The sequence below is a fragment of the Grampus griseus genome (genome assembly GCF_964374135.1).
Source record: "Grampus griseus genome assembly, chromosome: 10".
NCBI classification, from domain to species: Eukaryota; Metazoa; Chordata; class Mammalia; order Artiodactyla; family Delphinidae; genus Grampus; species Grampus griseus.
Genome location: NC_139004.1, coordinates 20,723,469 through 20,738,095, shown reverse-complemented (window position 1 = coordinate 20,738,095; position 14,627 = coordinate 20,723,469). Strand labels below are relative to the sequence as shown.

Sequence of the window (14,627 nt, the reverse complement as noted above, 5' to 3'; positions counted from 1 at the left end):
AGACCTCTGAAATAAAAGACAGATTAACAAGACAAAAACAAAACAGAAGCCCTCATGTATATGTGGGAGATACCCAGGGAAAAATGAGTAACTCCTCAAGGTGGCTTAAAATTCAGACTTAAACACCATCTTAATAGGGAAGAGGGGTTGGGGGGTGGTATGTATGTAGGCCTCTTAGGGGAGAGTAAATAATTTTTAGGAAAGATGATTGGGCCCTTAGAAGAATAGATGGGAGAGGTATGACAGGATAAAATAAAATTATGTTTAAGGCAGGACAAGAAAATTTCTAAACATAAAATTTTCTCTCTGCTCATTTGGGCCACTACCCCTCTTTAGTGTGCAATGTGCACATTACAGATTGACCAGACTTCCTTAGAAGACACAGGAATGCCTGCTTCATTGAAAAGAGCAATTTTCTCCTGGTTCCAGCAAGGTAACTCCTTAGGGGATAACATTCCTTTCTCAATCCTGTAAGGGATTGTGATGCCCCACTACTCACAAAGGTCTGGACTATGTAGACTCAATATGTAACTTTGATATACGATTCTTTGTCTCAAAAACTTATATAACTGTGCTTTGACCTCTGACAAGCAGAACGGTCCTCAGAGTTTTCTGGAAGACTGTCTCCCAGGTTATAATCCTCAGGTTGGCTCTAATAAAATCCTCTATTTCTTTCTTAGATTGACAATTAATTTTTGTGGACAATAGTTTGTGCCAAGGTTTGTCTGCATGTGGTGTCAATTTTTAGTGTCCTTTCCTCAGATAAGTGTCACTCTTCCCTAGTTAATGAAACTCCTTGGGAAGGGATTTATGACAACTGAGTTCCTTTTGGAGGATCTGTCTTTAGGCAGATAATGGGAGTTCAGAGAAATCTTCCCTCTGCATTTGCTGTTCTGCTACAGCTCAAAATAATCAACATACCTATAAGGGAGGGAAAATAACTTTCCTTCTACCCTTCTAAGTTCTTGGCTGAGAACCACTGTATAAAAGGTAGATTAACAAAAGAAAAGCAAACAGAAGCTTAATAACGTGTATACCTCACGTAGGCTTGAGAAATACCTAGAAAAACTGAGTAAACTCCCAATACTGACCCAAGCCACCACCTTAAATACCATCTTCGGCTAAGAAGTGAGTGGGAGCCAGTTATGAGAGGTTACCAGGAAAAGGAACAACGAGGGTAAGGTTGTTATACAGAATTAATTCTAGTGCCTCCTCATTGATGAGATTCTCTGGTGATTTAGTCATCCTTCTCTTCCTGGTACAGAGAAAAAGACACAATTTAAAATTCCCTTTATAAATGTAAATGTCCCTCACAAAAGAGTAAATTCTACTCTGTTTTTAGAAATGTTTTTGTGTATGGTGTTTTTAAAAAAATAATCAGCTCAAAAATACTCCTTCTGCCAAAGAAGCATATGGGAGCGGGGGAATGGGGAGTCATATTCTGCTACCCTTAGCAACTAACAATCACTTCCTCCTGAATGAGAAAGTACAGTATTTGCCATAAAATACTGTATAAGCCTCCACTAGAATTCTCAGCCGAAGAAATAAACAGCCTCAGATGCAGAGCAAAGGGAGCAAAACAATCCAGAGTTTAAAAGTGAACCTCTTTACTAGCTTCTCTCTCCCACAGTCATTGGATCACTGCCGAGAGGGGCGGAGCCAAAGGGGCGCGGTCAGTGCCTCTTTTCCCGCCTGCGCTTTCAGTTCTCAACGAGGTCCGACTCTAGCTTATAATTACTCTTGACCAAGCAGTAACCTGTTGCATCCTGTACGTTTGCGAGAATTTAGACAATCATGTCTGGACGCGGCAAAGGCGGCAAGGGTCTGGGTAAGGGAGGCGCTAAACGCCACCGCAAGGTTCTGCGCGACAACATCCAGGGCATTACCAAACCAGCTATCCGTCGCCTGGCTCGGCGTGGCGGTGTGAAGCGCATCTCCGGCCTCATCTACGAAGAGACCCGCGGGGTGTTGAAGGTATTCCTGGAGAACGTGATCCGGGACGCCGTCACCTACACCGAGCACGCCAAGCGCAAGACTGTCACCGCCATGGACGTGGTCTATGCGCTCAAGCGCCAGGGACGCACTCTCTACGGCTTCGGCGGCTAAAGGCTCATTCTATACATTTTTTTTTAAAGGCCCTTTTCAGGGCCGCCCACCTCCGCTCAGGAAGAGCTGTACGCGACTTCCGTGTTCAAAACGTATCTGTTGGAAAAAAAAGTGGTTCTGTTTTAAGGCTAACGTGGCCTTATCTACAGGCCAAACTGTTCGCTTTCACTGCCGGTCTCCATCAGCCAATCTTTGGGCACCTGCTAAGAGTAGGGGTACCTTCGCCTAATCAGGCCGCAAGTGCTCGCTTGTGGGTGGGGCTAACACTGGACTAAGGAAAGCTAATGAGAGGGATTTGAAAGTCTCGGTAACCGCAATGAAGGACTTATGGCCCGGCGTTCCCGGCTTTTTCTAGTGGGAGGGATCCTGCCTACCCCACATCGTCTGTAAAAGGAGCGACAACTGCCAGCCGGAGTTTCGTCGAGGAGGCAGTTTCTTGGGAAGCGGGCATTACTGAATCGCCCGCCGCCGATCTTGTTTTTGGTCCTGGGAGGGACCAGTAGATATTTGTACAAATTGCCAGAACCTGCGAGGGTGCTGCTTCGCTCACAAGAAGTCAGAAGCCGGATCAATTAAAATACATTGCGAGCAAGACGCCAGCTGGTAGTTCCTAGTGTATTTGCCTTTAGCAATGTCAGGAAAGATCTGCCTTCTATGATCTCTCCATTCCCAGCACCTCCCCGTCCTCCGCTGCGTCGCGCCCCAGACCTTGGCCTCAGGTACCTCTAGACTTTGAGCCAGGCATCATGCTGAGTGTCGTCACCCCCCGTAAAGCCAGTGATCTCGGGTTTAAAAATGCCTCGGCATTGCTGATTTTCATCCTCAGGCTGGGGGCCCTCCCTAAGCCTCTAGCTAAGCAGAGTTTGTAAATTCCCGTTTACTAGACTAAGGGAGTCTTCTGAACCCCTAGGCCTCTGTCAGGGCCTTTGAGCTTGTAAGGGAGAAGCTCCCTCCTTTGTGGTTAAGTGGCTCTCTTGCACCTTCACCTTCCTTCCAGCTCATCTCTTTCCTCTGTCTGCAGTAAACTGTATTTTTTTAATGAAACTTTCAAACATGACAATACGGTTATTATAAAAGGTTTTTTAAAGTATGTCCTCAAATTGATAAGCCAGCTAACTGAATAATCAGCGTCTTTGATTTAATGTTTGAAAAGGGTGTACTGATGGCTACTTTAGAAAACACTTTGCTGCCTGGTTACTCTGCTAATGTCTCTCTCTTGACACCTGACTAGGTGGTTGGGAAAGCGAGATTCTAAAGTTCAGGTGAGAGGTCTGGACTAGATACAAATTTTGGGACTCATCAACATACAAACGGTGAGACTGGATGAGATCACTAAGAACTTAAACATGGTTTAATGCAGCACATTGTTTGTAATAGTAAAAGAGTGGAAACAATGTAAATTGTCATGAGAAGGGACCAGATAAAATATTATCTATATCCATAAAATGGTGTTTTGGTTCAGGCTGCTATAATAAAAACACCATAGACTGTGTGCTTTAACAACAAACATTTCTCACAGTTCTGGAGACTGAAGTCCAAGATCAAGGCACTGGACAGATTCAGACAGATCTGGTGTCTGATGACCCATTTCCTGCTTCATAGACTGCTGTCTTCCCTTGTGTCCTTTTATGGCAGAGTTGAATGAATGCATGCATGAATTTTCTACACAAGCATTCAGGCCCTCTCCCACCCCCCTAGCCCACCAGAGGGCTGCCATAATTGATCCCCCATCTACAATTCCTTGACTTGGCACTGTCTGAATCAGTCAGCATGCCAGGTTTTCTCTGGCTCTTAGGAATGATGCAGGAGTGGCAAATCAGGCAGCATTATCTTTGTTCTGAACAAGGACTTCATGACTGTTAGGCCTGAGGAAGGCTCACAGGTTTTTCACTCAGGTAGTGGGTGTGACTAAAATGAGTGTGATACTATCTACACGGCTTATGAACTAAAAAAAAACAGGCCAACCAAAACAGAAACTGGTCTATGGAGCAACCACACCTCCCTCCAGTGCAGGAAAACTATCCACATACTTCATTACATACGCTCTGAATGGAGGACAGGAAATTCTAATTTGCTTACTGGTGTACCCCAATGCCTACAACAGTATCAGGCACATTACGTGAAATCAATACATATCTCCTGACAGACACCAGGGCACCAGCTAAGGAAAACATAAAGTGACCACTATCCCAACCAGGCCCATTTTTGCTCCTCTGGTCATCTAGAATGCAGACTTGAACTCTCCCCATTGTCAGTTTAAATTAAGCCAGGCTCTGTACTTTTATCATTCCCCCCCAAAATCTTGGAGGACAGTTATCAGGTGGGAAATGGGACCAAAAAAGCTAGAATTATTGACTGAAACTAACACACTGAGGCTGAAATCAGCCTTCTATAAAAATGATACAAAAAGGAACCCAATGACAGAGGCATTTGTGAATATCTTTTTAGATGAGGATAAGCTGTTTTCCTTTTAGCCAACTTCAAGTGAATTCACATCCTTTCTCCAGCTGAGTTCTAAAGTCTGGTATGCTACTGGAATATATAATTGGACTAGGGACATTCTTGCTTAAAACCTCCTGTGGCTATAATGACAGACTAGACCAAGCAGGCCATACTTTCAACTTTAGCAAGAGAACCTCTTCACAGACCAACAGTGTCTACCCTACAAACAATCTCCTGCTACCCTGCCTGGTGATTATATATGTGTGTGTGTATATACACACACACATACATATACATATATGTAAAACAGCTTTATTGAGATATAACTTACATACCATAAAATTCACCCACTTTAAGTGTACAACTCAATGGATTTTAGTATATTTACTTAGTTGTACAACCATCACTACAGTCTATTTAATTTTAGAACATTTCCATCACCCTTATTTCCATTCCTCTGTGAAGTAAGGAAAAAAGTACAGCTAACTGCTGAGGGCTGTGTTGACACCGAAAGAGAAGGAAGTGCGTTTTCTTCGTAAACGAGATTTTAATTTCGCCTGAATTCAATGCCCTGGGTTTGCTGGCAGTCTGAATTTTTTTTTTTTTCCTGCGGTACGCGGGCCTCTCACTGCCGCGGCCCCTCCCGTTGCGGAGCACAGGCTCCGGACGTGCAGGCTCAGCGGCCATGGCTCACGGGCCCAGCCGCTCCGCGGCACGTGGGATCCTCTCGGACCGGGGCACGAACCCGTGTCCCCTGCATTAGGCAGACGGACTCTCAACCACTGCGCCACCAGGGAAGCCCTAGAGATTATTTTTTTAATCGAGACAAATCATCCTATTAGAGGCGGTAATTTCAGTACTGTTCTCAGGACATGACTGAGAGCCATTCAGCTGTCTCGTCGGAGTCTATTTCATAACCCGTAAAAACAAATTTAAAAAATTCTCTAAATAAGGGCTTTGGCGTTTCTCGCCCGATTTCCCATCCCCCAAATTTGGGTCGCCGCGGGGAACCACATGAGATCATCAGTTCTGATTGGTTGAAATCCATGAATGGGGCTTGCTGATTGGGCAGTGCTTCTCTTTGTTCCTGCAAACCGATTCAAGTTTCTCGCCATACTTGGTTCTTTTCCACTTTTCTTTAGTAAGTTGGGAGTATCACCTTTCCCCCCTACCTGTGTCCAGTGAATGGAGGCGAGAGTGGGAGTTACATGGATATATAGACATTAATCTCCGCAATGTTTTCTGACTCAGTAGTTTTCATTTTAACCACACCATTGAGCTGCAGACTCCTGTGTCTTGGCTAATGGTTACAGCTTTCTTTTATGAGTAGTTGGGTGGCCCTGAAAAGGGCCTTTGGTTGAGAAATGCTAACTCTTGATGGCGAAATCGGAAAGCTTAATTAACCGCCGAAGCCGTAGAGAGTACGTCCCTGGCGCTTAAGCGCATAGACCACGTCCATGGCGGTGACAGTCTTGCGCTTGGCGTGCTCGGTGTAGGTGACGGCGTCCCGGATCACGTTCTCCAGGAACACTTTCAGCACCCCGCGGGTCTCCTCGTAGATGAGGCCGGAGATGCGCTTCACACCGCCACGCCGGGCCAGACGGCGGATGGCGGGTTTGGTGATGCCCTGGATATTGTCGCGCAGAACCTTGCGGTGGCGCTTAGCGCCTCCCTTACCCAGACCCTTGCCGCCTTTGCCGCGTCCAGACATGGTTTCGAGAGAAGCAAACCAACAGCAACTGACAAAAGAAGGGAGAGCCGATCCTTATATACCTACCACCTCTCCCCCGCCCAACTCCCCCAGAGAGAATGGAAAGCGCGCAAACCGGAAGTGTGACGCCAACAGTCCCCTCCCTTAATCCCGCCTCCAAGCCCCGGGAATTTACGCGAAAGGGCGGGAAGGGCGGGGCGGGTGGGGCAGGTGGGAAGCGGTCAGTTTGACCAATAGTCTTTGCTTCCTTGACTGGGCTACTGTTGTAACTACAGTACTTGGAGGAATTAGGCTTAAGAGGAAACATGATTCCAAATATCCTAAGTAGAAGAAATACTTAAAAAGGCGAAAATTTATTATCAATAAATTTTGATAATCGTAAAAATATCAAGATCAAAGTTAGAAACGTAAAAATGTTTATACTCATACTATTCCTGTGTTTCACAACTAATACAAGGCCATGTTTTTAAAATGCTCTGCAAATGCCAATCATTTCGCGTGCCTCTGAAACTCTGGCTCTTTACTAAGGTAAGAGAAAACAGTATTATTTACGTAAACTTAAAAAGGGCCAGTGTGTTCGCATACGTAGTAGATATTTAGACAAAAATTATACATAATCCGACAAGTGTTGATGCATGTCTATTCATTCCCAAGCAGATGCAAAGTTATACTGAACAACTTGAGTTGGAAAGTTAGTTTCTTACAGCCCTTACCTGAAAACTTGGGTGGCTCTGAAAAGAGCCTTTGGTTGAAATTTCAGAGAAAAGCTGTAATTATGCCCGCTCCCCGCGGATCCGGCGGGCTAACTGGATGTCCTTGGGCATGATGGTAACACGCTTAGCGTGGATGGCACACAGATTGGTGTCCTCGAAAAGCCCCACCAGATAGGCTTCGCATGCCTCCTGCAGTGCCATCACCGCCGAACTCTGGAAGCGCAGGTCGGTCTTGAAGTCCTGGGCAATCTCACGCACAAGGCGCTGAAAAGGTAGTTTACGGATAAGAAGCTCCGTGGACTTTTGGTAGCGGCGGATCTCGCGCAAGGCCACCGTGCCGGGTCGGTAGCGGTGGGGTTTTTTCACGCCGCCGGTAGCCGGCGCACTCTTGCGAGCCGCCTTGGTGGCCAGCTGCTTGCGAGGCGCTTTGCCGCCAGTGGACTTACGAGCAGTTTGCTTAGTGCGAGCCATGACAAGTGACACATACACAGACGTCCCGAATATTGGCGCAGAAACATTGCCCAGCAGTTTGCTAGTATTTATAGTACCTAAGGTGAAGTGATTGGGCGAGAAAAATGTTTAAGTATTACGTTACAAGCTCTGATTGGTCTACATTTAAACTTTCCAGAAACCGTGCAGTTTCGTTGGCCACTACGTTATATCCTCGGCTCTTTTCAAATTGTTTTTTTGTTCTTTTCCGCCCACGATTTTCATGAGAATGCAATGCCTTGAGCGTTACTTTTTCGAAAAAACAGACCTTAACTTCATTGGAACTGTATATTTATTTAGGTTCTGGAGGGGAGGGGAGAGTGAGAGAATATTGCCCTAATGTACTCTACATTCCCTGCTCGATAACCCGATAACGGATTATAAATTTCCAAAACCATTTCACAAAAAAAGAAATCCCTCTGTAACGCTTAAACTGACTGAGAAACTTCTCTGAAACCTACAAGATGTAAATTCAAGCATAGTAAAATCAAACTAGCGTTTCCAGAAATATCTCCTGTAACAAGGTACTTCTTTGTTAAGTGTTGTTTATGCTCTGACTTTACACTTGGAACTTCCTGAAACTTAAGTTTTCTAAAGTTTAGAATACATTTAGCCAGGTACAACGCCGGACACACAATCACGCCATGCACAACGTCTCAGAGTTTACCTATGAGGAGCAGGCGAGGGACTAGGGCCTATGAATGGATTACGGACCAAAACGAGGACAGCTTAATATTGCCAACGACTGTTCCTATATGTCACGTAAAATAGTCGACTTTAAGAACACCGAATGAGGACCTTTTAGACGAAGAGGCGGTAACCCAGACTCTACCTTCTCATTGGCTAAGTTTGTTATACTGGGTAGCCATTAAGAAAGGAGATCTAGCATCCTTCATTTGCATGGAGCGTTTCTATTGCATTTGAAGCAGTTTAACCCATTAGACACGGGAGGTACAAATTATCTAAACAAGAAAATTCTGCATGCATATTTTCTCTTTTAAAAGCTTTGTTTGATTAGAAGTCACGTTTATTACTCTAAGAAAAGTTTATGTCTTTCCAGAAATTTTCACTTACGAAAACTTCACCTTGGAGAAAGATTGTATACCTGTTATAAATGACTATCCTTCTAACTAAGACGCATAGTTCCAACTGTCCTTTTTCAAATTCTTAGAAGTTACGTAATGTATTTTGTAAATACAGACTCTCAAGAAAACAAGTAACAAAGGGTGGTAAAGAAGCTGGACGAATCGTGCGTCTGGAACCCTTACATTATTGGCCACAAGCCGGAAACAAGCTCTTACGTTGTTTGAGGGCTACCAGGGAAGCTCCGGTTACTGAGGCCCGTGCGGACTTGTTTGAAAACTGCAGTTGCGCGCGCGGGAATGACTCGTCACTGCATTCTCCCTGCTGCTAGGCGATCCCAGGGCAGAATTGTGAGGGGATGTCATCCAGAACAGGGCTGTGAGAGGGGCCTTTTATTCTCTTAGTAGTTGGCCTGATTCGCAGTCTGAAGTCGTTTTAGCATTGTTGACGCTTGTACAACCAAAAACAAGTTAAAGCGAGACTGCCCTAAAATGTTATCCCCGGGCTGTGCTTTCACACTAAAGCAACGTATCCCCCACCCTCGCCCCGACACCCACACCCACACACTTCCCCGCGTGCAATGCCTTTCCCGGAACAGTTTAGTCCACCCAGTGCTTACTTGATATTTCTCTTGTGCTAGGTTTTGAGCTTGGGATATGTTGTGAGGTTGAAAAGGGGTCAAAAGTTCGTTAAGGGCATTAAACTGTAGAAGCAAGTTGCATGCTGTTTGCGTGCTGTTTTCCACCTGTGCAGCTTGTTAATTGCAGTGTTAGCCAGTTCTTTTGCTTTCTACTATTCTTTGCCCCAAATAGATGCACGCTGGTTCAGACCAAGGGCACCGGCGTCTCGGGTCTACCACACATCACTCAGCGCTGCCAGGAAAGGCAATGGCATCGATGAAAACTTGTCCCAAACCTGCAGACCAGGCCTACATCCCCTCGCTTTCTGCTGTCCCTCCCCAGTCACTCAAGACACAACGTTTTGCATTTATTGCAGATTAGAAACAAATGTCCTTTTGACATTGCTTCCTAGAGGCGAGGTTTCACGTGAAACTCCTTGGGTTCTTACGTGATTGCCTTCTTTACAGCTCTTTCCCACCCCACCTCCCCCTAGGATAAAACCCTGCTTTTTTAAAGAGAAGTAGCACCCTCTGATGGTAATGGGCGGCAGAGTCGTACCCTTTCCTGCCTAGTATTTCTGTCTCCATTAGGCGACCAGCGGGGGGGATGGGGGAGGAGGGGGGCAGGGTGCTGTCTGGGTGCCTCAGTGCAAGCGGCAGGGAAGAAGGCCTATAGGCCCCAGCGGCCGGCATTGGCCTTCGGAGACCCGGAGGGGCGCGCAGGGACCGCTAGGGTGCCGGGGGCGGGCGCCAGCGCGCACCAATCACAGCGAAGCCTCGCCCTATAAATACCGCGCGCTCGAGCCGCTCGAGTTTTACTGCCTTGTCAGGTCCTAGTAGTTTTCTTAGTTCTTCCTTGCTTCCGTCATGTCCGAGACCGCACCGCCCGTCCCAGCTGCTTCCACTCCCCCCGAGAAGCCTTCAGCTGGCAGGAAAGCGAAGAAGCCTGCGAAGGCTGCAGCAACTGCCAAGAAGAAACCCGCGGGTCCGTCAGTCTCGGAGCTGATTGTGCAGGCCGTTTCTTCTTCTAAGGAGCGCAGCGGCGTGTCCTTGGCTGCGCTCAAGAAGGCGCTGGCGGCCGCTGGCTACGACGTGGAGAAGAACAACAGCCGCATCAAGCTAGGCCTTAGGAGCCTGGTGAGCAAAGGCACTCTGGTGCAGACCAAGGGCACCGGCGCCTCGGGCTCTTTCAAGTTCAACAAGAAAGTAGCTTCGGTGGATAGCAAGCCCAGCGGCACAAAGGTAGCAGTGAAAGCGAAGGTAACAAGTTCTTCTAAGAAGCCCAAGAAGGCCACCGGGGCGGCTGCTGGTAAAAAAGGTGTCAAGACTCCGAAGAAGGCTAAAAAGTCTGCGGCGACAAAGAAGTCCTCCAAGAGTCCCAAGAAGTCCAGGGTTGTGAAGCCTAAGAAAATAGGTAAGAGTCCTGCTAAAGCCAGGGCTGTGAAACCCAAAGCGGCCAAAGCAAAGGTGACCAAGCCAAAGACTGCTGCCAAGCCCAAGAAGGCAGCACCGAAGAAAAAGTAAAAGTTCTGGTTGGAAGCTGCTTCCAATAACCCAACGGCTCTTTTAAGAGCCACCTACTTATTTCAGGGAAAGGGCTTTAAGTACGCAAGCTCTCCTGTCTTACAAGTTTCATAAATTTCAGCCCCATGCAAATGCAGTGTGTTTAAGCCAATCCTTGCTCCACGTCAGAATTCTTTTGAGATTAAATTCTCGCTGTGGGATTTGTAAATTGATTCCTGAGGAAGCTGGTGGGTTTTTTTTTGTTGTTTTGATTTTGGTCTCCCAAGTGATTTAAACTTCAACGCTCAGGAACTATTTCCCTAGTCTCATTTTAACCAGAAGCTTACATCTCTACCTGTACGTTAGAAATACCTGGGGGAGCTTTTTGAACCGATCCTGAAGTCCCACACTCCAAACACTCGTCCTCAGTGGTAACTGCCTGTAGCTGCGATTGAACCTGTGGCTGAGGCTGGGTACGTGTACTATGTGCTCGTTTGTCAACTCAACATTTCCTTGGCGTTCTCTGCGAGACCAAAGTGGGGACATTATGTTCTTGGGCAATATTGCTAAATCGGCTTTTTCCAAAATTGGGTGGCCCTGAAAAATGCTTTTGAGGAGATGTGGCTCAAGAGCTGTCTGACGTTGGGAATGACGGTGATCCTCTAGCTTACTTGGCACTCAGACTGGTGTCCTTGAGTTTACCAGGTAGGCCTCACACGCCTCCTGCAGCGACATCACAGTCGAGCTCTGACTTGCAGATCGTTCATGCTCGGCGACTTACCCTGGGTCCATTTGCAGGTTGTCAGCTAGTCCCGGTTTCTCTTTATAGAAACAGAACTGCCCTGATTGGATAATATTTGAAACTCCCACTCTGTGCCTAACTAGATCGTATTTCTCTGCCTGCAGGGTTTTCAACCCTGGTGCGCTGCACCACGTTAAATACTCGGGGACACTTTCATAGAATTGCCCCTTTAAGCTTTTGAAACTTTAATTCTGGGATTCATTTTAATAACGTCTTTTTTCACATTCGAGAAAAAAAAGTACCATATGTTGAGCCAGGTTTACTCACTTTTACTTAGCGAAGCTCAATTAGTTGTAACACTTTTACATATGTGCATACAAATTCTTTAATAGTCAGTTGTTTTATGTTTTGTCTTTCCCCCCATTGTTTTGCATGGCTCCTTGCATCCCCTTAATGTCTGCCTTACTGTCACTTCACATCCCTACTCCCCTTCCCCAAACAGGTATGTAGCTATTCATGTTTTCCTTCGAATTCAGTCTTTTACATACACTTATCCATAAACAGGCATGACTGTTTTCTTTTTCTGGTAGTGTTTTATTATTTACAAAATGGCGATATATACGCTTCTCTGCTTTTCTCTTAACCGTAAAAGAAATCCTTTCAAGTCAAATCTTTTTTTTTTAATGTCCTGCATGTGGAGTAGAATAATTTATTCATCCATTTCATATTGATAAGTATTGACATCTCTATTTACAAATAGTGCAATAAACAATAGAACTCCAAAGCTGAAATTGCTAGATTAGTTAGAGTGTATTTTAAATTTCAGTTGGCCCTGACGTAGCCTGAAAATGGCTCCCCCTCCTGCATTCCAACCATCAGGGCGTGATATCATTAATTTCTGCCAGTCTAAAGGGGGTAAAATTATTTCACATTGTCACTTTGATTTGCGTTACCATGACCACCAGTGCATCCTTTCTTTAGGTTTATTGGCCATTTGAATAAGCTTTTCAGAGAATTTCCATTTATATCTCTGCTAATTTTTCATTAGGCAGTTTGTCTTTTTCCTGCCCAATTGTGTTTTTTATATGATAGAAAAATGAAAAAAAAAAAAGAAAAAAAAATGAACCTTATACTTATCACCTGTGTTGCAGATAGTTTTCTACTCTTGGCTTTTATCTCTATATTTCCTTTGTTTATGGTGTATTTTCCATTTATATGTGTTATATAAAATTTATTAGATATATATAAAATTTGAATATTAGACATTTTAATCACAAATGTATCTTTTATAGCTTCTAGATTTCCACTCTTGGTTTAGAAACTGAATCCCACCCCTCCATTATTTATTCACCTCCTAGCTTGTCTTCTAAAAATTTTTGCTTCTTAAAAAATGTTTAGTTTCTAATCCATCTAGAATGTGTTTTACGTAGTTTAAGGTAGAATCCAAGTTTACATCCTTCCAGATGGATGGCCAGTTGTTTTAACACCATTTGTTAAATAATCCATTCACTTCTCACACTGAACTGAAATATATCATTTTTGTTATTTATTAAATTCTTATATAATGAGATCTATTTCTGTATTCTCATTCTTTTCTACTGTTCTCTCTGTATGAGTCATGTGTCCTTCTCAATTCTATTCCTAATTAATTTATTTCCTTGTTTCTATTGTGAATGGAATACTCATTTCCTATTTTTAGGTCTTACTGCTAGGAAGGAAGAAATGTATTGATATGTTGTATGCAGCAAACTTACTGATTTCTATAATTCTACTTCCTTTACTCCTTAAACTAAGGAGTTTTTCCTAGTCATTAGCAAAATAATTTTAACTTTTTTTGTTTTCCTTAAATGTGAATACCAAGCATTTAATTTTCTTTTTGTGTAGCATTTGCTAAGAATTTCCAAAATAAAGTTGAATAATATTTTTAGGAGGCATCCCTTTTTAGTTCTTCGTTTTAATTAGCATGGTATTAAGTGTTGTCCTTTATAATAATATCTGTTATTAACTTTTTGTATCTCCATTATATTTAAATGGTTACCTTCAATTCCTATTTTACTTTAAAAAAAATTTAAATGGCTGCCGTACTTCATGTGTTGATATCATCATATGGTTTTTCTCTTTTAATTTGTTCAGTGCTTTCTTAGATGTTAAGCCCTCAAACTCAATGTGGCTGAAAGAATGAGATGAGTTTTCCTAAGACGGTCATCTATAAGAGAGAAGCAAGTGTGTGGTGGAGTTGGGGGAGGGTGAATCAGAAATTCTGTTGTGAAATTTGCAGAGTCCAAGAGATTACCAAGTGGATAAGGGAGTAATCAACTGGGTTCAAATGTTGATGATAGACTGAAGCGATTAGAAGCCTGAGAATAGTTCCTTGGTTTAGCAGTATGGAGGTCAGTAGTTGTGACAAGAGTAGTTTTGGGGAGGATGGAGTTGAATTAAGATGGAGTTATTGGTCTATGGATGGCTTTTAAAGTCATGAGACTTGGTGAGGTCACCAAGGGGGCGACTGAGGTAGAGAAGAATATAAAGAAAGGGGAAAGGACAGAGGAGACCTGGCCCTGATCATTTATCATACATACATAAATCTGAATCATTATTCTACCTCTTTGTGCTTCCATTTGCTTATTTAAAAGCAAAACGGTTAGATTAGAATAGTGTTTTTCATGGCCTGTTAGGAATAGAATAGACTAGAACATATTAGAGTGTGCACATTGTAAGGATAAATACGGCTTCCTGGAATTTAGGCTTCAGACACTTATGTTGTTAGGCATATGCGTGTACGTTCTGGGTCATAAAGAAGAAAGCATATCTTATTGGGGTTACAGTCAAAGAAGTCTGAAACCCAGTGGTTAACATGCTCCTTATGGTCTTTTACAATTCCAGGAGTCTATCGTTTTGATGTTCTGACCACAGAATTATATCAGCTCTAACATCCACGTAAGAGGAGACAGACTTGAAATCAATCTCACTGATTGTCTGAGAGATCTTCTGAGACCAGTAGGTAAGAATGGTGACACAGAAATTATATTCTTTACTAATAATTGGTTTGATTATCCCTGCCTATGGGGTTTTTTGAAAGAAAAGAAAAAAGAGAGGGACAGAGAAAAGAACAGAAGGTTATATGACTGCCAGAACAATTGAAGACCAGTGGGGCCTCCTTAAGAAGATATAAACCATAAATAAGGGGTTTTGCTGTGTAAGATGTACAATAATAACACG

The 14,627-nt window shown here is 43.9% G+C and overlaps 4 protein-coding genes across 4 annotated transcripts; 2 read left to right on the top strand and 2 right to left on the bottom strand.

The window, feature by feature from the left end:
• Window positions 1–1,794: 1,794 nt before the first annotated feature.
• Window positions 1,795–2,106, top strand: H4C2 (H4 clustered histone 2; the record flags this gene model as incomplete). Its single annotated transcript, XM_082662626.1, has 1 exon — window positions 1,795–2,106. One exon carries the CDS (start codon window positions 1,795–1,797, stop codon window positions 2,104–2,106), a length of 312 nt encoding a protein of 103 aa, XP_082518752.1.
• A 3,841-nt stretch (window positions 2,107–5,947) lies between these two features.
• H4C1 (H4 clustered histone 1) lies at window positions 5,948–6,259 on the bottom strand (the record flags this gene model as incomplete). Its single annotated transcript, XM_082662625.1, has 1 exon — window positions 5,948–6,259. The coding sequence occupies one exon, from the start codon at window positions 6,257–6,259 to the stop codon at window positions 5,948–5,950; it is 312 nt and encodes a 103-aa protein (XP_082518751.1).
• Window positions 6,260–7,032: 773 nt separating this feature from the next.
• Window positions 7,033–7,443, bottom strand: H3C1 (H3 clustered histone 1; the record flags this gene model as incomplete). The annotated part of the gene is made up of 1 exon (XM_082662622.1): window positions 7,033–7,443. One exon carries the CDS (start codon window positions 7,441–7,443, stop codon window positions 7,033–7,035), a length of 411 nt encoding a protein of 136 aa, XP_082518748.1.
• Window positions 7,444–10,030: 2,587 nt separating this feature from the next.
• H1-1 (H1.1 linker histone, cluster member) lies at window positions 10,031–10,687 on the top strand (the record flags this gene model as incomplete). Its single annotated transcript, XM_082662618.1, has 1 exon — window positions 10,031–10,687. The coding sequence occupies one exon, from the start codon at window positions 10,031–10,033 to the stop codon at window positions 10,685–10,687; it is 657 nt and encodes a 218-aa protein (XP_082518744.1).
• Between the last annotated feature and the right edge of the window lie 3,940 nt (window positions 10,688–14,627).